The sequence below is a fragment of the Peromyscus californicus genome, unplaced genomic scaffold, assembly GCF_007827085.1.
Source record: "Peromyscus californicus insignis strain IS unplaced genomic scaffold, ASM782708v3 Scaffold_8__1_contigs__length_139910024, whole genome shotgun sequence".
Lineage (NCBI taxonomy): Eukaryota > Metazoa > Chordata > Mammalia > Rodentia > Cricetidae > Peromyscus > Peromyscus californicus.
In genome coordinates, this window is record NW_026294606.1 from 3,157,057 (window position 1) to 3,178,917 (window position 21,861).

A 21,861-nucleotide genomic window follows, 5' to 3' on the forward strand; every position below is an offset into this window, starting at 1 on the left:
CTTTCTCCTTTGCTCCAGGCTGAACTGAGCTCCGTATTGGACACTGACCCCCAACCAGGAGCTCCCAACAAACTGTGTATTTGTATGGGATGACTTTGGTGAGGATAAGCATTGAGGAAAGGGAGGAGAAAGTGGATGACTGCCCCGGACTTTCCAAGGTGACATACAAGGCTGAGCTCTGAGGACATGCAGGTCCAGAGACATGGAGGTGGGCCTGGGTGTTCAGGTAAAGCTGCAGGCCTGGGACCCGGGAAGGAACAGAGGGAAGAGCCACGGGCAGGCAGAGACAGAAGTGTGTCAGGACCAAGACACAGGATTAACAGGAGCCACTGGTACTTGCTGAGCAGGACAAGAAGTCAGTGAGAAAAAGAGACTAAGTCAGAGGAGGTTATATCAAGAGAGAGGAGGCACCATGGAGTCAAGCCACTGGCTCCTAGGGTGGCTCTCCAAGCTATTTCATGGCCCAGGTGGATCTACAAAGGTCCTATAAATGACTTACCACACTTTGATTATTTTGATCACATACCATTTCGTTTTATTTTTGAGACAGGGTCTCACTATGTAGCTCTGGCTGTCCTGGAACTCTCAGATTTGCCTTCCTCTGCCTCCCAAGTCCTGGTATCAAAGGTGTGTACTACCACACCCAGTCGCTTCTTTTGTAATCTCTGTCTTAGTTTACACTAAAAGAGACAACTTCCTAGAGGGACTGTGGCCTCCGCTGAGTCAATGGTCAAGAAAGACAAGCCGGTGTAGAGTGAGGAGGGAGGGAGGGAAGGGGGAAGTGCAGGAGCACTCAGAAATCCTTCCCAATCATCCCAGTCGAGATCAGACTAGGAGAAGAAAGGTGACACTAGGGGGCGCTGTGGAGCCAAGTGTTGCTTGTACAGTCTTCTCAGGAGTCGGAAAAGGTTACATACAGCTCTGGCTGTCCCATAGGACAGTAGCTCCAACCACAGGTCAGAAACACAGCGCAGAATGTCAGCGCAGAACACACAAAGGCACTAAAAACTTGGCACACGTGAGAGAATATGAAAGATAGTAATAATCTCAAAATACTCCTGTTGAAATGTTTGCATGTACTGCTGAAATTTGTTTCATCTATTTCTTCTCTAATGGAGCTCCTAGAAGATTTGAATGACAGTCTGGGCTTAGTCTTTTGGCAATGTCCTCAGCACATGGTCACCCCACTCCTCACACAAAGTCATCACTGCTCTAAGAGGAAAAGGCCTGCCTTCCCCTGGCTGGAGTGCCAGATGCCACAGGAGGCTCTCAGTGCTGCATGGTCCCTGGAGCCCTTACAGGCGTAGGCGGCAGCCACCAAGCTCAGGCCTCTGTATTTGGTGCTTTCTCTGAACCTCTGATGACTTCTGGACTACTCCGTGGCCACACTCCATGTGCCAGCTCCTACAGAGGGGTCAGTTCCACCAATTTCCCAGGACCCAACTCTTGTCTGCCATCACTCTTGCCTCACCCAGTGACTCCAGATTGACAGTTAAGACTTTTTGATCAGCACCCCTCTTTCATTTTCTAGAAGTTTCCCTGTGTCTGGCATGTCTGAGTAAATGGTGAGGCTGATCGAGGAGCTATAAGGCATGGACAGAAAACCCTGAAGAGTCCCTCTAGAAGATGGAAGAGGCAGGAACCAGAGAAGAGGGTGGCACATGCAGGGTGGTCGTGGGGAACAAAGGAGACAGACACCACAGGCAAGCATGAACTGAGGACCATGGGCTCACAGAGGAACAAAGGGACCACATTTCTGGCTCCAACAGCTGACAGCATTCCAAAGTCATCCTTGCTTATTTTTTTTCCTATGCAGCATCATCCGAGACAAAGAAATATCTTTTCCTCTTAAACCTGTGCGTGATGCTTTATTGCAGGACAACTAACCTGTGGGTAAAGAGTTGGTATATAGATGGATGAAGGCACCTCGAGCCTAGTAGGTCCTTGTAAGGCAGGAGTGAACGAGTGCCCTGAGAAACACACCCATGCTATGCAGAGCATTATTAATGTCTGTGCCTGCAGAGAGCCCAACACTGCACAGAACAGAACTGTTGCATCTTGAGAGTGAATGGTACCGCCAAGACCTACACGCAGACCAGCACACAGGTGTTTGGGACTCTGCAGCAAGCATACCCAAAGATCATGGGCAAAGGAAAGTGAGTGGCTGTGCTACAGGGAAGCTTCATTGACAAAAACAAGCAGCAGGCTGGATTTGGCTCCGTGGTCTGCTTGGTTAAGATAAGACCTTGAAGCTCTCCAAGAACCAAAGCTGAATTTCCTACCTCAGAGCCTCAGGTGGGCTGCCACATCAAATACCATGTGATCACCTTCACAACTGACTGTCAGGAAAGCTAAGATCTGTGAATGTCAAGACCTCCCCACACAAGCAGTCAACCCACTGTTGGGCCAGCAACAACTCACACAATTATTTCATGACCACAACTGAACTGCCACCTCATTTTGTTGGGCACTCTCTGATCTCTGATATTTTATGAAATGTGGAGCAAAGGGTTTCTTCTGCTGTTGGGGTAACAAGCCAGAAATAAGAAGTGAGAGGAATGGATTGCATCATACTTAAAAGTAATTTTCAGGCGCAAAGGCAGCCACTAAACAGTAGACAGCACCCCCTTGGCTGCTCAGGACCCCCAAGGCCACACAGGGGATCCAGCTCCTCCCACAGGGCACTGGGCCTCTCTGCCCTGGGGCCAACGGGAAGCACTTACGAAAGAGAAATCCATACGTGGAATGGAGAGCTAAGCGGCACTGTTGTGTAACATGGTAAACAAAAGGCCAGTGTGAACCAGCGGGTCGCTGGCGGAGCGGGGCTGGCGAGATGAGAAAAGGATGAAACATTAACTAGATATTAAACTGGGTCTGTGTGGGCAAATGTTTATGTAACTGCCGTGGAGGGTTAAAGCTTAATAGCAGCCTGTCTGCTTCAGAATGCAGTTGCCAGGCAATACCTTTCTCCCCGTGCCCTTGAGGCATGAGAAGTTTCCATGGCTCTCTGCAGCCAAACACCTGCACCTGCCTGGTACTCACCGAGGTCAGAGCCTCCACGTTGGCGCCCATCAGACAGAGGTAGCGGACCACATCCAGGATCCCGTTGTTGGCTGCAAGGTGAAGAGGAGTACGTCCATACTAGGAAAAGAAAAAATACCAGAGGTGTTTTCCTGGCTGCTGCCTGCAGAAGCCCACAGTGCACAGCCATTGTTGCTGAGGGAAAGATAGCATTACATAAGGGGCCTGGGTCCATCAGAACTAAAGAGGAGGTTCTGGCTCCCACTGAGGCAAGCCCGCCAGAGAGAACATTTTCAAGCACTTTGAAGTTGAAAGACTCGCTTCAAATACACCTTGAAAAGATGAATGAGGAGGCTAGCCACAGGATCACCAAGTTTCCTGCTGTGCTGGCAGAGAGCAAGGCAAGAGGCAAGAGCGTGAATATCCAGACATCCATGTGTCCTGCACCATACAGTTCAGATTAAGAAAGCCGGGGAGGCAAAAGTAGAAGGGCTGTGGAGGGCACTCTAAAGAGGCCAAGCTTTGAGACCATGTCCATCATGGTTTTAATGCCTGTGGTTCTCAAACTGTGTGCCGTGAGCCTTGAGGATAATGAGGCTATTTAAGGTTTGAAGGATATGGGGTGAGTCTCTCCTCCAAGCATCTCAGTGTAGGGATATTAGACTGCCAGCTTTCCTCCCAGTGACACTTGTCTTTGCAGGTCTGCTCTCAGGAGTTGGTGGCCTCTACACTAAGAAGCAAAGGTCTTGAAAATGGGGACTGGAGTGATGGCTCCACAGTTAAATGAACTAGCTACTCTTCCAGAGGATCTAGCACTCACATGGTGGCTCACAACCATCCTTAACTTCAGTTTCAGGGGATCCAACACCCTCTCTGATCCCACTTGGCACCAGGCACACATATGATGCACAATAATACATGCAGACAAAATACCCATACACTAAAGTAATAATTCTTTAATGTTTAAGTCTTGAAAATAATCGTCTGAAACAGGAGAAAGAGAGAGGCACCCAACCCTACCCCAGTCAGAGAAGCTGTGAAAGACTCAGCAACCACACACCCTGGTGACGTGGTCATGTGAGGAGTAAGAGCAGGCGACTCCTCTCTGCAGGCATTTTGTCTTTCTCAGAGGCTGCTAAAGTTTGGGGGCTAAGAAACTCCATAAACACAACAGTGAAATAACAAAATCACCAAGACACCACAGAGGATGTGAACAGTCAGGTCTTGGGAATATTTGCTTGCACAGTGTTTATTTTTACATGGGTCAATACACTGTCGTTTTAAGTGTTTAATATAGAAGGAGTGTGGTAGAAACTTAACTCCTCAATGCCACTCTACCTCTTCCTCACGCCGCCCTGCTCTGCTCTCTCTCTATTAACACACTGGAGCATTTCCCTCCCGGTTTGCATCTATGAAGTTTTTGGTAAGAGACAATAACTGAATTGGCGAACACATAATCATATTCTTTGTTCCCTTACCAGCTTATTCACCTGACATCGGTGTTTCTGACTCTGTAACTAAATCTATGGCATGCTTCTGAAAGCCTGAATGCTACTCAAGCCATGGTGACTCCTATAGCCAGGCGGCAGGGGACAGAACTGGAGGGAGCATTCCACTGTATCCCTACCGCAAACAATGCTGTGACGTGTTTTGTTTTGTCATCCTCTTTACAGGCTTTAGAAAAGTTCTAACTTTCAAAATTGCAAGAGTTAATGTGAGAAGAGAAAGCGATAGCTCTGAAGACCTAGATGAAATGTTTGGAAGATGAAATGTAAGGGAGATAATTCTGACACAGTTTTATCAGGGGAAGAGAGACAAGGAAGAAAAGCAACATGGAAACCCACCCTGTCTATGAACCTCAAACAGAAATCTTAGGACAGGGCCTCAGGTAGCCTGGGCTGGCCTTGAACTTCTAACCCTTCTGCCTCCACCTCCCTCCAGTGTGTAGCACTGGACATGACAAAATTCAAATTCCTTAGTGTTTTACTCTAGGCTTTTCACATCTGGACCCCAGGGTTCCTCCCAGCTTCATTTTCCCCCTTTCTCCATCACCTCTGCCCTCAGGACCTGCACACCTGTGCCGTTATGTGCACTACGGTACTCAGGAGCTGTGCATTCCGGCTCGGTCTGAAGTTGCCTGTCCTGACCTCTTCATCTAGCTGTATCCTAACTGCTCTGTCACCTCTGTGAAGCTTTCAGATTCCTTCTCTTTCTGAAGCGCCTTGTGCCTGCCCCATGCCCACCCCAGCAGTGATGACAGGTGAGTTTGCTACTTTGTATTGTGCGCCTGGTTGTCTGAAGGCAGCCTGAGGGCAGAATCACTCATGGCTGAATCCTTACCTCCTCAAGTGCCTGGACTGTGCAAGAAGGCATCTATCACACCTGATGCCATTGCTATCACAGGTGTGGGTGGTGTGCATGCGTGTGTGCGTCTGTCTGTCTGTCTGGGGTGTTGCCCTATGAGGTTTCCACCTTAGTGACACATGGTTTCATCCCTTTCTCTCGTATATGTTTGCTGACTCAGCTGGGTTAAAAAGCAACCACCCTAATCTTCAAATAAAGCATGAAGAAATGTCACCACAGAGTGACAAGTCCCTGCCCTCTTAGTGTGAGAGGAACAGGATATGAGTGGTCAATTTATCTCTGGAGGAATCTAATCTAGCAAGACAGCACTATGGGGAAAGTGACAGCCTGAGGGACACAGACGCCACTGTGCGACATCCACTTTGACAAATGGCTACCCAAGTGGGCCTGAGTAAAGGCAGACTGGACGGACTGGGGAGAAGCTGTGGCTGGAACTCTACTTCCACACCAGAGGAAAGAGAGAAAGATATGGGGAAAGGGGAAAGGATGGAAGGAGGAAAGGAAGAGAGAAGAGGTCACAGGGACAGAACAAGGGAAAGAGCGGGAGAGGAGGAAGCAGAGGGAGAGGGACAGGCAGGGTTTGACTATCATTTGTCATCTAAAGGTTCGTAGGATACAGACTTGGCTCATAACACAATGATGTGGGAGGTCACAGAACCTCTGAAAAGGTGAAGCCTCGGGCCATGTGGGTCACTAGGGCTTTACCTTTCAGGCCTTGAAGGACAGGGTAGGTTACAAAAGTGATTTTTATAATCAAAGCCAGTTTCCTCTCATGTCCGTACCCAGTGTAATGCCATTCAGCACACAAGAGCACAGTCAGAAGGTTTTGTTATGACAGCTGGCAGATTCCTGTTCCATACATGTCTGAACTTGTTGCAGATCACAAGTTGACACCCTGCAACTCAAGGTTTTTGCTTTGGCTGAGCTCAACATACTACCAGAATCACCCACCAAAGACCCTCTGTGCCATCTCAGCATGACATGTGACGAAAACAGTTCCCACCAAATGAGCCAAGTGTCCCGTGGACCCACTTTTGTGGTGTTGTAAACAGGACCACAGGCCTTACACATGCAGCTAAAGATTCCCAGGGCACATCTCAGTCCAGGCAAGTTGTTTTTAAACATGGAAACTTAGGCTTGTCTTGGTGGATGTTTGTTTATGTTGGAGACAGACTCTTAGCATGTAGCCCAGGCTTGCCTCAAACTCAAAATCCTCCCCACATATCAGGGGTATTGGGAGTACGGGTGTGTGCCCCCATGCTCAACAAAGCTGGTCTTTTTAATGAATATGTTTAATAATATTTTGCCTGTAGTCATGAGCTAAAACACATTTTGCTTTGTTTTATGTTTTCTGGATAGCGGGAACTGAACTCTGGGCCTTCCTTGTCCATGCTAAGACATTAGCTGGTGTAGCCCAAATGTTGTGCACAGGCTGTCCACCCTGCTGCCCGTAGTGAAGGTAGTTTAATGAGCACATGTCCATTGAGGCCCCTTCTAACTCACTGAGGGAACCCTGGAAGGAAAGCCATTTGGCTTCCTTCTTAAGCCACTTACACATCTATCTTGGCACAATTAGGAAAGGATAGACCAGGAGAGCAAGAAACAGCTAAAGCAAAGACCTAGCTAAAGCCTTCACAGGTCCCAGAGTATGAGGATTACCAACTTCAATTTCCACCACAATTAATCTTGGAATATGCAAAAGGAATAGCAAGACAATTCTCCAGCTGTTTCATAAATTATTGAACCTCCAAAAAATCATCATGAAACCCTATGGTGTGTGTGTGTGTGTGTGTGTGTGTGTGTGTGTGTGTGTGTGTGTGTGTACCATCTATAAACTGACATATCCCACAGTTAAAATAAATTCCTCTCAACTTCATTTTTAACATGACCTTAAGAAAAGAGTGTGCCCACCTGTCACAGTGACACACTGAAGCTACACAAATGTTTAACTGTGCTTATTTTGTACTGAAAATCTATATGGGATTCAGTAAAATGACTGGTGACAGCTACAGTCCAGAATCTGCATTTGCAGCTTCTTATGGACTGATAAAATGCAATTTATTTTCACTCCTGTATGACTTATAAGATGACAGCATTCCCTTGGTTTTACCAAATTTGCCTAGTGTGCATGCGTGCAGACATACACAGCCATGTTTGAAACTTTTGCCCACAGACAGCACAACAGAGATGAGGGAGACAGCCAGTGCGCCCAGGGGCCTTGATCAAAACCCAGCGTCAAGAGTATTTACTAAGACCGCTTCAGAAAGAAGCCTGCATTTGTGCCATGGACTCCGACTCTTCTTGGAAACACAAGCACACATGCATGTGTGCACATGCATAGGTTCAGCCCTGCTATACACACACACACACACACACACACACACACACACACACACACACACACACATTCATTCATTTTACAAGCACAGCAGTAGGTAGTCAGGATAGGCAAAAGTGTATGTTAATGTCTCCATTTTCTGTTAGTCTAGGAAACTATTCAACAGTCACACAGCTCAAAATGGCACTGTCCCCTAGAAAGCAAGTGCATATGAAGGACAGTCATCCTGAACTAGACAAGATAATAATAAAAACATGGCAGAACCCAGCCATGGTGGTCACCTGGGGACCCCATCCTCCACAAGTACCTTGTTTGAGATGTCCAGATTGCAGTTGGCTTCGCAGAGGGCCGCCACGATAGGTGCACTTCCGTCTTTGCAGGCCACATGCAGGGGGGTGTTACCATGCCGGTCTTGGAAATCCACAAAACACCCATGGCCGAGGAGGGTCTTGATGACCTCCACCTGACAACGCCTCACAGCAAGATGAAGGGCAATGTGTCCATCCTGGAACCAAGCCAAGCCCATGAGTGCTCTGACTTAGACCCTCAGCCCTCTCTCTCCCGTGTGAGGCTCAGCTGGAAACAGGATGGCTACTTCAAACATCCAAGAGCTTCAAAGTCATTGGCTGGCCTCTGGAAGGGTGATCCATTTCACTCTGCATACCTGAAGCCTGAGCTAATCACCAGTTGATTCATTTAGGTGCAGGCAGGAGGTCAGACAGAAAAACTCCACACCTCTATCTCAGAATTGGTAAGATATAACTAACTACTGGTAATGCCAACTGCCCACACAACAGATTGAAAAATACTTGCTAAATTCCTAAGCAGAGAAACTCCTACTTTAGTTTGCATCAGGAGAGAGAAAGAGAGAGAGAGAAGAGAGAGAGAGAGAGAGAGAGCGCACAAGAAGAAATAATTTCCCTCAGGGCTGTTGAATGCTCAGAAAGCAGATGCAAGAACCAGGCCTAGGATTTAATAGCACCCCAAAGAGGATCCCTGGGGAAGAGAGGTGATAAGTGCTGTGGGCAAGCGGAGCTTCCGCCCCATCTCTATTGTGTCTGCATAAGTTTCTCCACTCAGCACTCTTGGCACTGGAACTTTCGAATGTCTAGAAGAAAAAGTACTAGCTCTGTCTACCAGGTGCCAGTATCAAATACCCAGCCCAATCTCAGCCACCAAAATGTCTCCAGATATTCCTAGAAAGTCTCCTGGGGACACAGCTGCCTCCAGCTGAGAACACACACTGTTCCATGGCACCACTCCACAAAGGGCTGCATGAACCACAAGACCCCAGTCTAATTGTACACAGCACTATTACTGTATCTGTTTAAGTACAAGTTCAAAGAGATTGTGTTGAATTTGCTTAGGTAAGAAGGGAGCAGCTGGTCTAGAAGTGAAATTGTAAAACAAGTAACAGCGGTTTATTGTCTTTTCACAAAAGAGCAGGTGACAAGATAAACACCCACTTCTATGTACATCTAAAATCTGACAATCTGGTGTCATTGTCCCTGCTCCAAAATTAAAAAGGTTAAAACAGGAGCCAAACTGGCTTGCTCAAGTCATAAACTTAGTTACATACCAAAAAGAAGACTCTAAAAAATTCCAGAAACCTCTGGAACCAAAAACAGGAAATCATAGTACACTGAGTTCAAGTGGGCAAGTGTCTCAGTCCCTCCAGCCCACCAGATCACTGCATGGCGAGCACCAAGCATTTCCCCCATAAAGCACCTTATCAGAGGCATTCAAGTCGGCTCCATGTCCAACCAGACACTCCACGATGTCATGATAGCCCCTGGCGGAAGCTGTCAGCAGTGGGGTCTCCCCCTCCCGGTTCTTGATATTCACATTGCAACCAACTTCACAAAGGGCTTTGGCCACGGAGTAATAGCCATGCCAGGCAGCACAGTGCAGGGGGGTTTCTTCTTCCTGGGGCACGGTGCAGAGGAGGAAACACAGATGGCAGCAAAGTTAAGGCCATGGAGGACACAAAGATTGCAGTCCATGGGGCAAAAATTTGATCCGAAATAACGACACCATCAGGGGCCACTGCCATTAAGAGGCAGACCCAGCACTCTCCCTGGTCAGTCTGTCCCCTCAACAGGAGTGCTAAGTGAACTTGGCTTTCTCGGTATATTACAGACAGTACTATTGGGCCCCCACAGGGGCTGGCTCTGGCTCCTAAGGAGCAAAACCTTCATGTGGGTGGACTCAGAACATCTTTCGGCAAAGTTGCCTTCCTTTATTTGTCTATCTGAAACTATTACAGGCAGGAAAGCTCTCCTCTGCTGTGATCCCTGTCAGGTATGTAACTCCAGGATGAGTCAGGAGGGCATGCTGTGAGGCAGCTATCATGATGGCCTTTCTGTAACCAGTCAAGGACTGGAAGTTCAGGGGGATGGGAAGTTTGAACCTCCATCAACATTATCAAACACACATCTGTCTACAAGGTTCCATGACAGAGCAGTGCTTATAAATAGAAATCCTAAACCCAGACTGGGTAGGGTTCAATCCCTGGTCCCACCACAGACAGCTTGAGCAGGCTGTGAAACTTCCTGTGTGATTTCCCGCATCTGTAAAGCAAGGGTGCTGAGAGCAGGCTGTCCTGTGGACTGAACTGGTGAATGAAGAAGTCAGAAAGGAAGCTGGTTGCAGGGTGCTGTCTGAGGACCTGTGCTCTGCAATAGATAGACACCTAAGTCAGGAGGCTCCCTGAGTCACCTGGGTCACCTGGCTGCTGCACATTGAGGCCTGGGGGGGGCAGAAAATTGAACAAATTAGCTCCCACAGCCTACCTTGTCCTGGAAATCAGGATTAGAGCCAAAGCTGCACAGTAGCTGAACCACATCTGCATGGCCATATCGGGCTGCCACATGAAGGGCTGTCTCTCCAGACTGCAAAAGAAATGGACCCATGATCTAAAGACCAGAATTCAAAACCTCTTGGGAGACCTAGAGCGCTGGCCCACGCCTTGCTTTGGTGGTACTTCACACTCTGTCTCAAGCCATTTGCTCCCGAGATTACAGGTAGGACCTGGGGTCAGGCAGCCCAGGCAGCTGTGGTGCACACTCACACCTGGTTCATCTCGGTACTGAAAACAACTCAGAATGTGTTCCCTTTACCACGAGGGCCATGTTTTACCTCCTTGATGAACAGATGCTTGCAGCTGTTGAACGTGAAACTAACACTACTCCCCTACCCGACTCTTGTACACACGCACAAACCCTTTAAGATCAGGCTTATCATTCTGCAATTATTTAAATGTGTGGTTTTATTTATTAACAACTTTCTCCTTTCATTGCCTTATCTGTGCTCAGAAACTTATTCCTTACATTCTCTGAGATTTTAAAGAACACTACAATTTGCTCAAAATAAATTTCTGTGAATAACAAATACAACTTCCAATGCTTTGCTTGTATCTGCACCTGCCAGTGTCAGACTAAGCTAACCACAGAAAACATGGTTTATTGTCAAGTGTCAGGAAAACTGCAGGGATGAACTTATGTGCTGCTGTCCAGATCTCGATCACCCCTTGAAGACTATGTGTGAAAAGCTTGGAACTTTAGGAGGGGGAGGCTAAGGAAGTTAGGTTACAGTAAAAGAGACATTGAGGGTGCCTCTGTCTCCCTCCTTCCTGGCTGCCATGAGAAGACCAGCTTTGCTCCACCACACAACCCTAAATACTTTGCTTCCCCACAAGCCCAACAACAGTTAGAAACATCCAAGGTAGAAACTTTAAATAGTGGGGCAAGCCACAGCCAAAAAAAATCCAAAAAAACCCCAAAACCTTCAACTTTAAATCCCCTACTGGAGGACTTGGTCCTCAACCTTTATCTTTGGGTTTTGGTGCACCAGCCAGACGAACATTTAATTCACCCTGATTCCTCTTGTTCGTCCTAAGACACATAGCCTTACCTTGTCTTTAACATCCAAAGGGCATTTGTTCTCATTGAGAAATTTCAAAGTATCCACGTGGCCATGCCGAGAGGCCCAGTAGATGGCATTGGATCCTCCCTGCAGGGAAACCAATGTAGAATCACAGCTAGAACTCCTGTACCATGCACCCTCTAGAATCACAGAGCTTCCCTTCTTATGGGGTAACAAACCCCAGGGGAGCCTCTTCCCAGAGGAACAAAACCCCATTTGACTTCAAGGCTTTGATAATTATACCATGGTTGTGTACAACATGAGCAACAAGGGAAGCTTAGTGAAGAGTGGAAAGAGGTTTTCTATATTATCTTTGCAACTTTTCTTACAAATATATAAGTATTTCAATGTAAAACCAAAACATTCTTTCTCTTTTTTGAAGCCTTCATATCACCCTCTAGCTAGAATTTCTAACAATCCCCTCGGTGTCTTCATGGGTGTTTAAGAAACTTCCATAAAACGATGTAGCTTGCACAGAACCAGCATATCCTCCAATCCACTCTAAATCACCTCTGACCTACTCATAACACCTGATACAGCTGAAATACCACGGGAACAATTGTTATGCTTCATCATCTAGAGAATTAGAAGAAATATTCTGGATTCCCGCCCCCCCCCCCAACACTCAGTCCACGTTTAATTGCATCAGGGATGGAGCTCATGGATTCTCAGAGACTGTCACTCAATGACATCTGCATTTACAATGCTATTTACACCAGGACATGTGTCCATATCCAGAATCGTGATAAACATGCAAGCTAATGAATTTCTGATTAGATTAACTACACAATGTATGACTTGTAACACCATTGAGTAAATGTGATCTGCAAGGCATAAGGCAGGAGAAAGGAGCAGAGCCCGTGGGGGTGGGGGTGGGGGGGCGGGGGGGGGAATGTGCGCATCTTTCCCCAGGGCATGTCAGCCTGCACAAGGCTCTTTATGCAGCTCACTTTTATAGGAAATCACAAGAGTAGACACACTCTCCCACTTACTGCTCCTATGATTGGGAAGACTTTGGGGAATACATAAAATGAATTCGTTTTTAATGACACAGAATTATGACCTTATCCTGGACATCGATCCTTGAACCTCGTTTTATGAGTAACTGTAACATCTGGATATTCCCACAGCCGGCAGCAATCAGTAACGGAGGTGTCCCATGCTGGAAGAGAGGAGGAAACTATTCTGTTTTTCAGGTTTGGTAGGAAAGGGAAAGCCCACAACGTCATGGATAGCCTCTCCCTGCTGTGTCCATACCCTTCCTCAGATCTGGGGACAGGAAGGAAAGACACCCTGAGAAGGGCAAGAAGCACCTCCTCTTTCAGATTTACACTCAAGGGTGGTGCTACTATTTGTAAAAGAGAGAGAGTTGCATGGGTGCAGGTGCAACCGGGGTGTGAATGAAGGCCCTCAATGCAAAAAGTCCTTATTTGCAACTCAAATCACTCAAGACAGAAAGGCTTTCCCCCACAGAATGGACTTTGGGGCGCACAGTCTGTGGTGCAACCCTCTGGCACCCCCGCCAGAGGAGGGTCAGACCTTGTTGGGCTGGTTGACATCGTAGCTGGACAATGAGCCCAGCAGGTGCTGCAGGCCTGGGACGTTGTCATCATTGATGGCATGGATGATGGCTTTCATCACAAAGGAGTCTTCCTCGTCCTGAGAGAGACATGAGGATGGGAAGATTTGCACAGCGGCCAGGACGCTTATCAACACAGTGGATGAACCCTAGCTTGCTTGTCACAGAAGCATTCTAAGGAAAGAATGCCACTGAATCCCCAATCCAGTCACAAAGGGAGCTGGGAGGTGAACTGCTGCCCTCTCATGCTGCCAACTGTTACCACTTTCTATTAACCGAGCCTGATGGTACCTGCACTGGAACTGAGAGCAAACTGTGTTTAAGGTTCAGACTTTGAATAAGATGCTGACTAACGACCCTCTGTTTATCTGAGGAATCTGTCAAAACAGGGTTACCAAAAAGCACTGTGGAGAGGTTCCTTTGTGACATGACCTCCACTGCTGGATGAGAAAAGAGAAAAACCACAGAACCAAGGAAATCCATGGTTTGTTTAAAGAACATAGTCTCATTTGCTAAATTTTCCAATTACAGAATTATCTTTTTGCTCTTTCTTTCTTTCCTTCCTTCCTTCTTGTCATTTGAATGTTTTCTTTCTCTAGGTCTAAAATAGTAAGGTAAAATTCTCTGAATGGCCAATAAAAGTGTGTGTGTGAGTGTGTGCATGTGCATATGTGTATGTGTGTGAATGTGTGTGTGTGCTCACATGCATGCATACAGCCTACAGCCCCCCCACAGTCAACAGAAGACAGCCTACAGCCCCCACAGTCAGTAGAAGACAGCCTACAGCCCCCACAGTCAACAGAAGACAGCCTACAGTCCCCACAGTCAACAGAAGACAGCCTACAGCCCCCCACAGTCAACAGAAGACAGCCTACAGCCCCCCACAGTCAACAGAAGACAGCCTACAGCCCCCCACAGTCAACAGAGGACAGCCTACAGCCCCCACAGTCAACAGAAGACAGCCTACAGCCCCCCACAGTCAACAGAAGAAAGCCTACAGCCCCCACAGTCAACAGAGGACAGCCTACAGCCCCCACAGTCAGTAGAAGACAGCCTACAGCCCCCACAGTCAACAGAAGACAGCCTACAGCCCCCACAGTCAGTAGAAGACAGCCTACAGCCCCCACAGTCAACAGAAGACAGCCTACAGCCCCCACAGTCAACAGAAGACAGCCTACAGCCCCCCACAGTCAGTAGAAGACAGCCTACAGCCCCCACAGTCAACAGAAGACAGCCTACAGCCCCCCACAGTCAACAGAAGACAGCCTACAGGCCCCCACAGTCAACAGAAGACAGCCTACAGCCCCCACAATCAGCAGAAGACAAAGCAGGTGGAGACCTCTACTCCTAAAGCTCCTACCCTAGCTTTCACTGTGACACAGGGCTGTTAAGAATGCTGACTCATGAACTTCAGTCATCTCCACAGTCAGATCCACACTGCCATTTTTCCATGGCTCCACTAACACTTCCACATCTTCCAAAGTGGTCTTCCTTCCCGGCCTTTATAACTTCCTCTCTCCGGCTTTCCTTCATTCATATACGTGTGTGTGTGTGTGTGTGTGTGTGTGTGTACGTATATATATATATATATATATTTTTTTTTTTTTTTCCTCCTTTTACTCTATAGTTGTAGACGAGAGCTGAAGCATTAGTGCAGAGTAGCGTCAGGAGAAAAGAAGAGCTAGTGTCTGCTGCCATGTGATCATTGCCCTAGGAGTCCCTAGCTCTACCCAGGAAACACCAACTATTGGGTTACAGGCCAGGGTAGTTCCCACAGAACCACTGTGTCTGCCTTTCCTGGAGTCCCCTTCACCTCAGTAAACAAAGCCCCATTGTGTGACTGGCTGGAGAAAGTCTCCCTGAAGTGAGAGGTGTCTAGCTGTATCTGAAGAGCTCATCAGTGATTAGGTTTCAGTGTGGATGTGGGGAAAATTGTGGTGCCATTCTCAAGGGCTTTGGACAGTCAGGACAATGTCAATAAACCAAGTGTATATGGCCTTGGGTCTACCATGAGACAGTCACTGTGCTTTCCTTGGTGTTGGTGGGGGAAGGAAGTGAGGGCTGTCTGTCCTTTTGTGTTACTGTGACTCTGTATTCTCCTATTGGTGGCAATCAGAGCTCTTATGTTCATTCATAAGAATTAACGTAAGCTTCTTTCTTCTTTCCTACGTTTGTGTGTGTGTGTGCGTGGTATGTCTGTGTGTATACAAGTGTTCACAGGAGCAGTAGTGTTGGAAATAGTAAGGATGGCAGCTAAGACAAATCAAAATCAAGGAGGAAAGCAGGACAGGGCACAGAGTGAGCCCACCTCAAGAATAAGTGCGAACCTGGTATTTCCATGATGTGGGGTTTTCTGGACTGATGAGCAAACAGAACAATGTAAACAATCTAAACACAGTGCTGAGAGAAGCTGGCCAAGGCAAACAGGATTGCTTACCAGGGTATCATCGCTTCTGGCAACGCTCATGTTACTTCTGGACAAAAATGACCTGGATAATCTTTGGCACAGTGATATCAAGCGAACAGATTGCTAAAAGTAAAATAAACATAAAAAGTCAAGGGGTGGAGGAAAGAGAACTTAAGAAGAAAACATTGAGAGCATGTTCACTGCTAGCAGGACTCTGGGGGTGGACACTCCATGGCAGGTTGGACCATTTGCTTAGGGAAGTATTCTAAAGGTCATGAGCCCAGATAGCAAGACAGAGAGACTCTTGTACATTCACTATGACCTGCAGAAGTGGTTGCCTCATACCTCATCTCTCTCTATGCCTTGTTTTCTTAACCCCAACAAAACCCTTGCAGGGTCTTCCTGGGTCCCGCATGGGATGCAACGGCCTTGCTCTGAGCTCTCTGGGCCTGTCAGCTAAAGGAATACTTGTGGCTATTAACATGCACAGGTGGGTGACAGATACATTAGTCTTCAGTATAAGTTCCTCCATATCCTCAAAGGCCGAAGCCACAGGAAAATGAAGAGACCGGAGGGAAGGAAAGAAGAGGGAAGGGGGAGGAAAAGAGGAAGAATGGGGAGAGAGACTAAGATATAAACTCTAGCCTTGTTGAGAGTCTAGCCTTAGCTTAATAGGTGTAAAACTGAGGTGCGCCACTGGACTAGCCAGGGAGAGAGGGCAGGGCTTGCTCCCCCCAGTTTGACCTAATCTTGAGCACTGGAAGCCACGCCATCACTTTCTGATCCTTGAATTTTGATTGTTTCAAAGATGCCTGAACTAGCATCCTACCCATGAAGAGGAAGGTGGGTTTCTGATACAAGCTCTAGGCCATACTGCCAGGGTTCATCCCCATCCCAGTGGCCCCTACAAGCCCACAGAGGAAGGTGGGTTTCTGAACAAGTTCCAGGCCTTGCTGCTCAACAGGAAGAACAGGCTTATTTAGAATGTGGTTTGTCACAGCTGGAAATGTGTTCACTGTAACTTTATTGTATTGATTTAAAAATTTGCCTTGGGGATGATCTGAGAAGGGAGCATGCAAAATTTCATTTCAAAGAACAAGTCAAATAGCACTTAAATATGGTTTGTGCTTGCCTTTGAAAGTAAGTAACAACAGCACAGGAGATTACAGACTGGACTTTTGTTAAATGAATTCATTTACCAATTCCCAGTGTGAGAAGACATGAACCCTGACCAGAGCAGACAGAAAACATAGAATCAAAGAGTCTTACTTTCCATTTTTTCCGAGCTGCAAACTTCTTGAATTTCTCCATGTTTACTGCTGAGGCTTTTCGACTAAGTGCTTGTTGTGTATCTTTAGGCTAAAATGAAAATTCAAGAAAAAATAATGAAAGTTAATTACAGAAATGGCTTAAATGACAATGTTTTACGACCCCTCATTACTCTACAAGGCTTACACACTCACAATCTTAAAATAGCATGAGGAGTAGAGAATAACATTCAAGACCCAGGAGCTATGCTGGGATGTAGTTCAGCAGGTGGAGTTTTCCTAGCATTCAAGAAGCTCTGAATTTTTGATCCCCAGTACCACATAAACCAGGCAGGGAGGTGCATGCCTGCAGCCTCAACACTCAGAAGGTGGAAGTAGAAGGGTCAGAAGTTCAAGGTCATCCTTGGCTATATCCAAGATTGAACCTGGCCTGGCATACTTGAGACCCTCTCAAAAAACAAAAGCATCTAGGAAGAACTAGACTAGGCCAGCTAACTCTTAATGACTAAGTATTTTGTATAATACATAGAAAGTGCATCTAATCAAAGGCAAGCTTGTAACCAATCAGTTACAATCTTGCACAATGACCGTTTTGGAATGGCAAGATTCATGGGGAGACCATTTTGTGACAGGGTGGAACCTTAGTCTTTCTTACTAAGTGATTTCAGGTTCGGAGGGACCCTAGAGGTATGCACATTTGGCCCATCCTAACAGCATTCAGAAAAGTTCACTGCATCTTGTTCAATGGACACACTTAGGCACAGGCTCTACCCCAAGTGGGAGTGGGAGAGCCTTGGCTTTCTGTAATGCCCACTGATGAGGCCCATGAGTTTGTTTTCAACTATTAGATACCTTTATTATCTTAAACGTTCCCAATGCCTCTTATTCTAAAGGCTTACTGGCCAGATTGTGCAACTTGTAGGCAGAAGAGAAACTTTGCAGTAGTGGAAGCTAGTGGAAAGAAGATAAGTCCTTGAAGGAACCTACTGGAACCATTGGCCCTTCATCCCGCCATCCTGCCTGGCTATTCTAGTCAGCAGTTCCATCCTACCACATTCTCTCTACTGTAATGAACCATCTTGCTAGAGGCCCCAATGACAGTGCCCAGTGACCATAGACTGAAAACTCTAAAACTAACCCAAACCAGCCTTTCCTTCTTCAAAAGCCTTTTCCCAGGTTTCCTGCCACAGTGACAGAAAGCTATACATTCGCCAACCTTGGTTCCTTTAATTTCAGGCTGAAGCAAGTTCAGTTTTGTTTCCCCAAGTGCCAATAGGGCAGCAATGTGAAAGTGTCATGTGTCATGGTCAAGGCTCCAAAAAAGGGCAGCTTCCCTACAGCAGTGTGGAAGGAGAATATGGTGTCTACAGATCTTCAGATCTTTCAAAAGATTCTGAAATTTGAAACATCTATATGACAGAAAATAATTCAAGCTTTAAAATGCTGCTTGTACTGTAACCCCATAGGTTACACCAAACATGCCTGTTCAACAGACATGACTTCTTCCTGCTCTTAACAGCTCATTTTTCTCCCTCTGTAATCATTGGGACACACTACGGGACACACTGCAGTCTACACTCTGCTTTAAAGCAGCCAGCTAACATTCCAGCATGACCCATAGGTGCTCACACTAATCACTGACAAATGATTACAACTCCAATGTAAGAAGCAACTCACCTTGATCCAAGGGTGCTGCAAACTATCCTGGATGGTCATCCTCTTCCTTTGGGGGAAAAAAGGAGAAAGAAAAACATTCACAGGACACTGAGACAGTGCTAAAGTTATTTTCATGCTGGTTCAGCCTACCAAGCAGACACTCTGGAAAACGCAGTTTGGGGCCCACACTTTAAAAAAAAAACCTGAGTGCAACCCCACAGGTCAGCTCAGCTCCAGACTCTTCCCCTGTGCAGGGGCTGAGTGAGCAAGCAGGAAGACCCTGAATGCATTTTCTGAAGCACTTCCTTCTGGGGTGTTCTTCCTTTAGCAGGCGGAACAGTGAGGGTCTGACAAAAGGTAGCCACCCACAGAACAGGTGCTGGTCTCCAGCCTCAGCCACACAAGGCTCTGCCTTACAGGAAGAGGGGACACTCACTTTGGATCCTTGACCAGCAGTCTTCTGATGAAATCTTTGGCAAGGGCACTGGTATTACGGAAGAATTCCTCCTCAAATTCATAGTTGACAGCAGATACGTTCGCTAATGTTTCTTGCTTAGTGTCTCCAAGAAATGGGGAAGCCCCACTTAGGCTGTTAAAAATAAAGCGGGGCATCAGCAGAACATTAACGCCCCTCGGGTGTTGTCACTACTTCTTCTGAGTCTCACGTGGGAAACACCAAACAGGACTAGATCCTGGTGCAGAATTAGTCACCTCAGAATCAATCACACTTCATGAACACTGAACAGTTATGAACCAAAGTATGGACTTCATGTCAAGGAGTCATGCTAAAGGTTCATTTGGGGCTGGAGAGATGGCTCAGCTGTTAAAAGCATGAGAAATTGAATTAGGACCTCCAGAATCCACATAAAAAGCCAGGCACAGTGGCATGTGGGTGACAGAGGAGTAGACCCCTGAAGCTCACTAGCTAGCCAACATCACCAAATCAATGAGCTTAAGGTTCATAAAGAAACCCTATCTCAAAAAATAATAATAAAAGTGGAATGCAGAATAATCACTCATACTTGTGTACAAATACACCATGCATGTACATATTAACAAGTATTTACATGACACACAAACACACCATCACACATGGCCATTTGAACCAGTGTGTAGTTTAAAATAAAACTCTTCTTCCTATTTTCTCAGCAATGGACAGCTAGAATTTCTCACCATAATTACGTTACAATCTCTGGCAATTCATTTGATCAAGGAACAACAAGCCTAATTAGCATAAAATAAACACATTTTGAGCGTTCAGGATGAAGATGCTTAATGGGGAGCATGCATAAGCTGAAGGGGCCTACATGATCTATCTGGTTGGCAGATGACATTTGTGGTCTCAGAGACAAGGAAAGAATACATGAGCTGTAGACTTGATACTTACAGAATATAGGTTATTACCCCGATGCTCCTGTACATAAAAATAAAAACAAAGCCATTAGGAGAACAGCCAAATAGATCAGAAAGATACCAACACCAAGGACATTCTCCTTACCACATGTCTGCCTCGAGACCGAGGGGCTCATAGTTGACGATCTCTGGTGCTAAGAGAAAACAAAGACTCATTAGCTTGGGAAGTTTGCAGGCCAGCAGAGTCTGTCTTCACATAACAAGCAGAAACATGGACAGGAAATGATCCTAAAGCCAGGGAGACTCTGTCAGCGGAATGTAGATGAGACATAAGTGAGCCCGAGAGCAAAGAAAATTTACCTACAAACTCTGGTGTCCCAAATATATTTTTGAATTCATTTCCAAAGTCAATTTTATGGGCCAAGCCAAAGTCGATGATCTTGATCCGAGGTTTGGGCACATTTCTATCCAGAAGCATTATGTTTTCCGGCTTAAAGAGAGAGAGAGAAGTAAAAGGGTAACAAAATGGTTCTTCTTCACTGCTTTAAAAAAAAAAAAGAAGAAGAAGATGTAGATGAAAAGAGAGCCCTGGGAATAACACGTTTTTGAGCTCAGAGTCTCCAGGAGGCAGGTCTAAGACCAAGAATTTGAGGCCAGAAAACCCTTGGTAAGGAAGGGGAGGCAGGAAACAGCAGGCAGGTCTAAGATGTCTGCTCTGCTAGGACAGGATGACTAGAGCACCGCCCTTCTCGACAACTTGAGGAGAAAGGGCAGAAATCAGGGTCATTCCCATGGAAGCGGAGCCTGTACCTGTCATCTCCTACCCTCTGGTCCTGACAGCTGCCCAGACAGCACTTATTTATGGGCATTGCCAGCTCCCAGGTCAGAAACAAGAAATCAAGCAGATGGACATTGGCAGAAAGCCACCTTGCGGTGTGCGCTGGTTAACACTGGGGGACACAGACATGGGCCTGATGGCCCTGCTACAGTGAAAATTACAGGACGCTTTCTCCCTCTGCAGGCCTGCACCAGCCTGTGGTCACCTCCAGTCAACCTAACAGTCACTGTCTGTTGTCCCTGTGTTGTCTTCCTTTCCCCAACAGAGCATGCCTCCGTAAGAGCTAGAAATGGAGCTCACACATTTTCAATCCCATACAGCCTTGCTTCCAGCCAGTCCAAGGACCTATACCCAGCCAAGTTTGGAGTTGGGTTTGCTTGACAGTGAAGGAAAGGGTCAGACTCCAGGCGAAACACTCAAGATACCTTCCACCAAATGTCCAGCCACAGGAGGATGAAAGCTGTGCCATCTACCAGCCAACCAGTCAAAAACAGCCTAATGTCCAAGCTGAAGCACCCGGTTAGTAAGCTCCTTTAGGTCCTTCCAAGGATTCCTGACTGTGACCATTGATATTAAGGCTCTACCCCACAAAACGAACATTAGACACCCCAGCCATGGGAAGAGATTATAGGCTAGTGATTTACATGAATAACTCCATTTGTTAAGCCCACATGGGAGAAATGTCTTTACTCAGGTGCCTCAGTTTACCTTAGCCAACAAGCCACAAAGGCCATGGCTGGCCTAAGCTTCCATCTGGTTTCCACTCACAGTGTTACCTTCAGGTCGAAGTGGGCAATCTGAAGTGAGTGTAGGTAGTAAACACCACTGAGAATCTGCTTGAGAAATTCCGTCGCTTCCTCTTCAGTCAGGGATTCCTTCTCAGCCAAGAAGTCAAACAGCTCGCCTCCTGCAACACTGAGAGCAGACAGAGAGCCAGGGTTAACGGAGATCCTCCTTCCCATCTTCTATTCATCCTCCCATGGCTGACTGGCAACTTACAGGCATGATTTCAAGGTGTGCTGAAGCCACTACGGGCACTTTACGAATGTGCCACATTCACAAGTGAGAGGACAGGGCAAAGAGAGGTTGTGGGGAAATAAAAAGGAACAGAGG

At 46.7% G+C, this 21,861-nt stretch overlaps 1 protein-coding gene across 2 annotated transcripts in view; it reads right to left on the reverse strand.

Annotated features, from left to right (window-relative positions):
* Positions 1 to 21,861, reverse strand: part of Dapk1 (death associated protein kinase 1) — a 162,433-nt gene that overhangs the window by 25,770 nt on the left and 114,802 nt on the right. Inside the window, exons 4-18 of one of the 2 annotated variants that reach the window (XM_052729313.1) lie at positions 21,525 to 21,663; positions 20,271 to 20,400; positions 20,056 to 20,104; positions 19,945 to 19,971; positions 18,994 to 19,146; positions 18,579 to 18,624; positions 16,903 to 16,992; positions 15,664 to 15,756; positions 13,187 to 13,306; positions 12,711 to 12,809; positions 11,636 to 11,734; positions 10,516 to 10,614; positions 9,452 to 9,649; positions 8,031 to 8,228; positions 3,043 to 3,141 (exon numbers count right to left, since the gene is read on the reverse strand). In XM_052729313.1, the coding sequence (XP_052585273.1) occupies positions 3,043 to 3,141; positions 8,031 to 8,228; positions 9,452 to 9,649; positions 10,516 to 10,614; positions 11,636 to 11,734; positions 12,711 to 12,809; positions 13,187 to 13,306; positions 15,664 to 15,756; positions 16,903 to 16,992; positions 18,579 to 18,624; positions 18,994 to 19,146; positions 19,945 to 19,971; positions 20,056 to 20,104; positions 20,271 to 20,400; positions 21,525 to 21,663 (1,639 nt within the window). Of the gene's footprint in view, positions 1 to 3,042; positions 3,142 to 8,030; positions 8,229 to 9,451; positions 9,650 to 10,515; positions 10,615 to 11,635; positions 11,735 to 12,710; positions 12,810 to 13,186; positions 13,307 to 15,663; positions 15,757 to 16,902; positions 16,993 to 18,578; positions 18,625 to 18,993; positions 19,147 to 19,944; positions 19,972 to 20,055; positions 20,105 to 20,270; positions 20,401 to 21,516; positions 21,664 to 21,861 lie in introns of those variants that run through there. The other variant, XM_052729314.1, reaches the window with a different exon arrangement.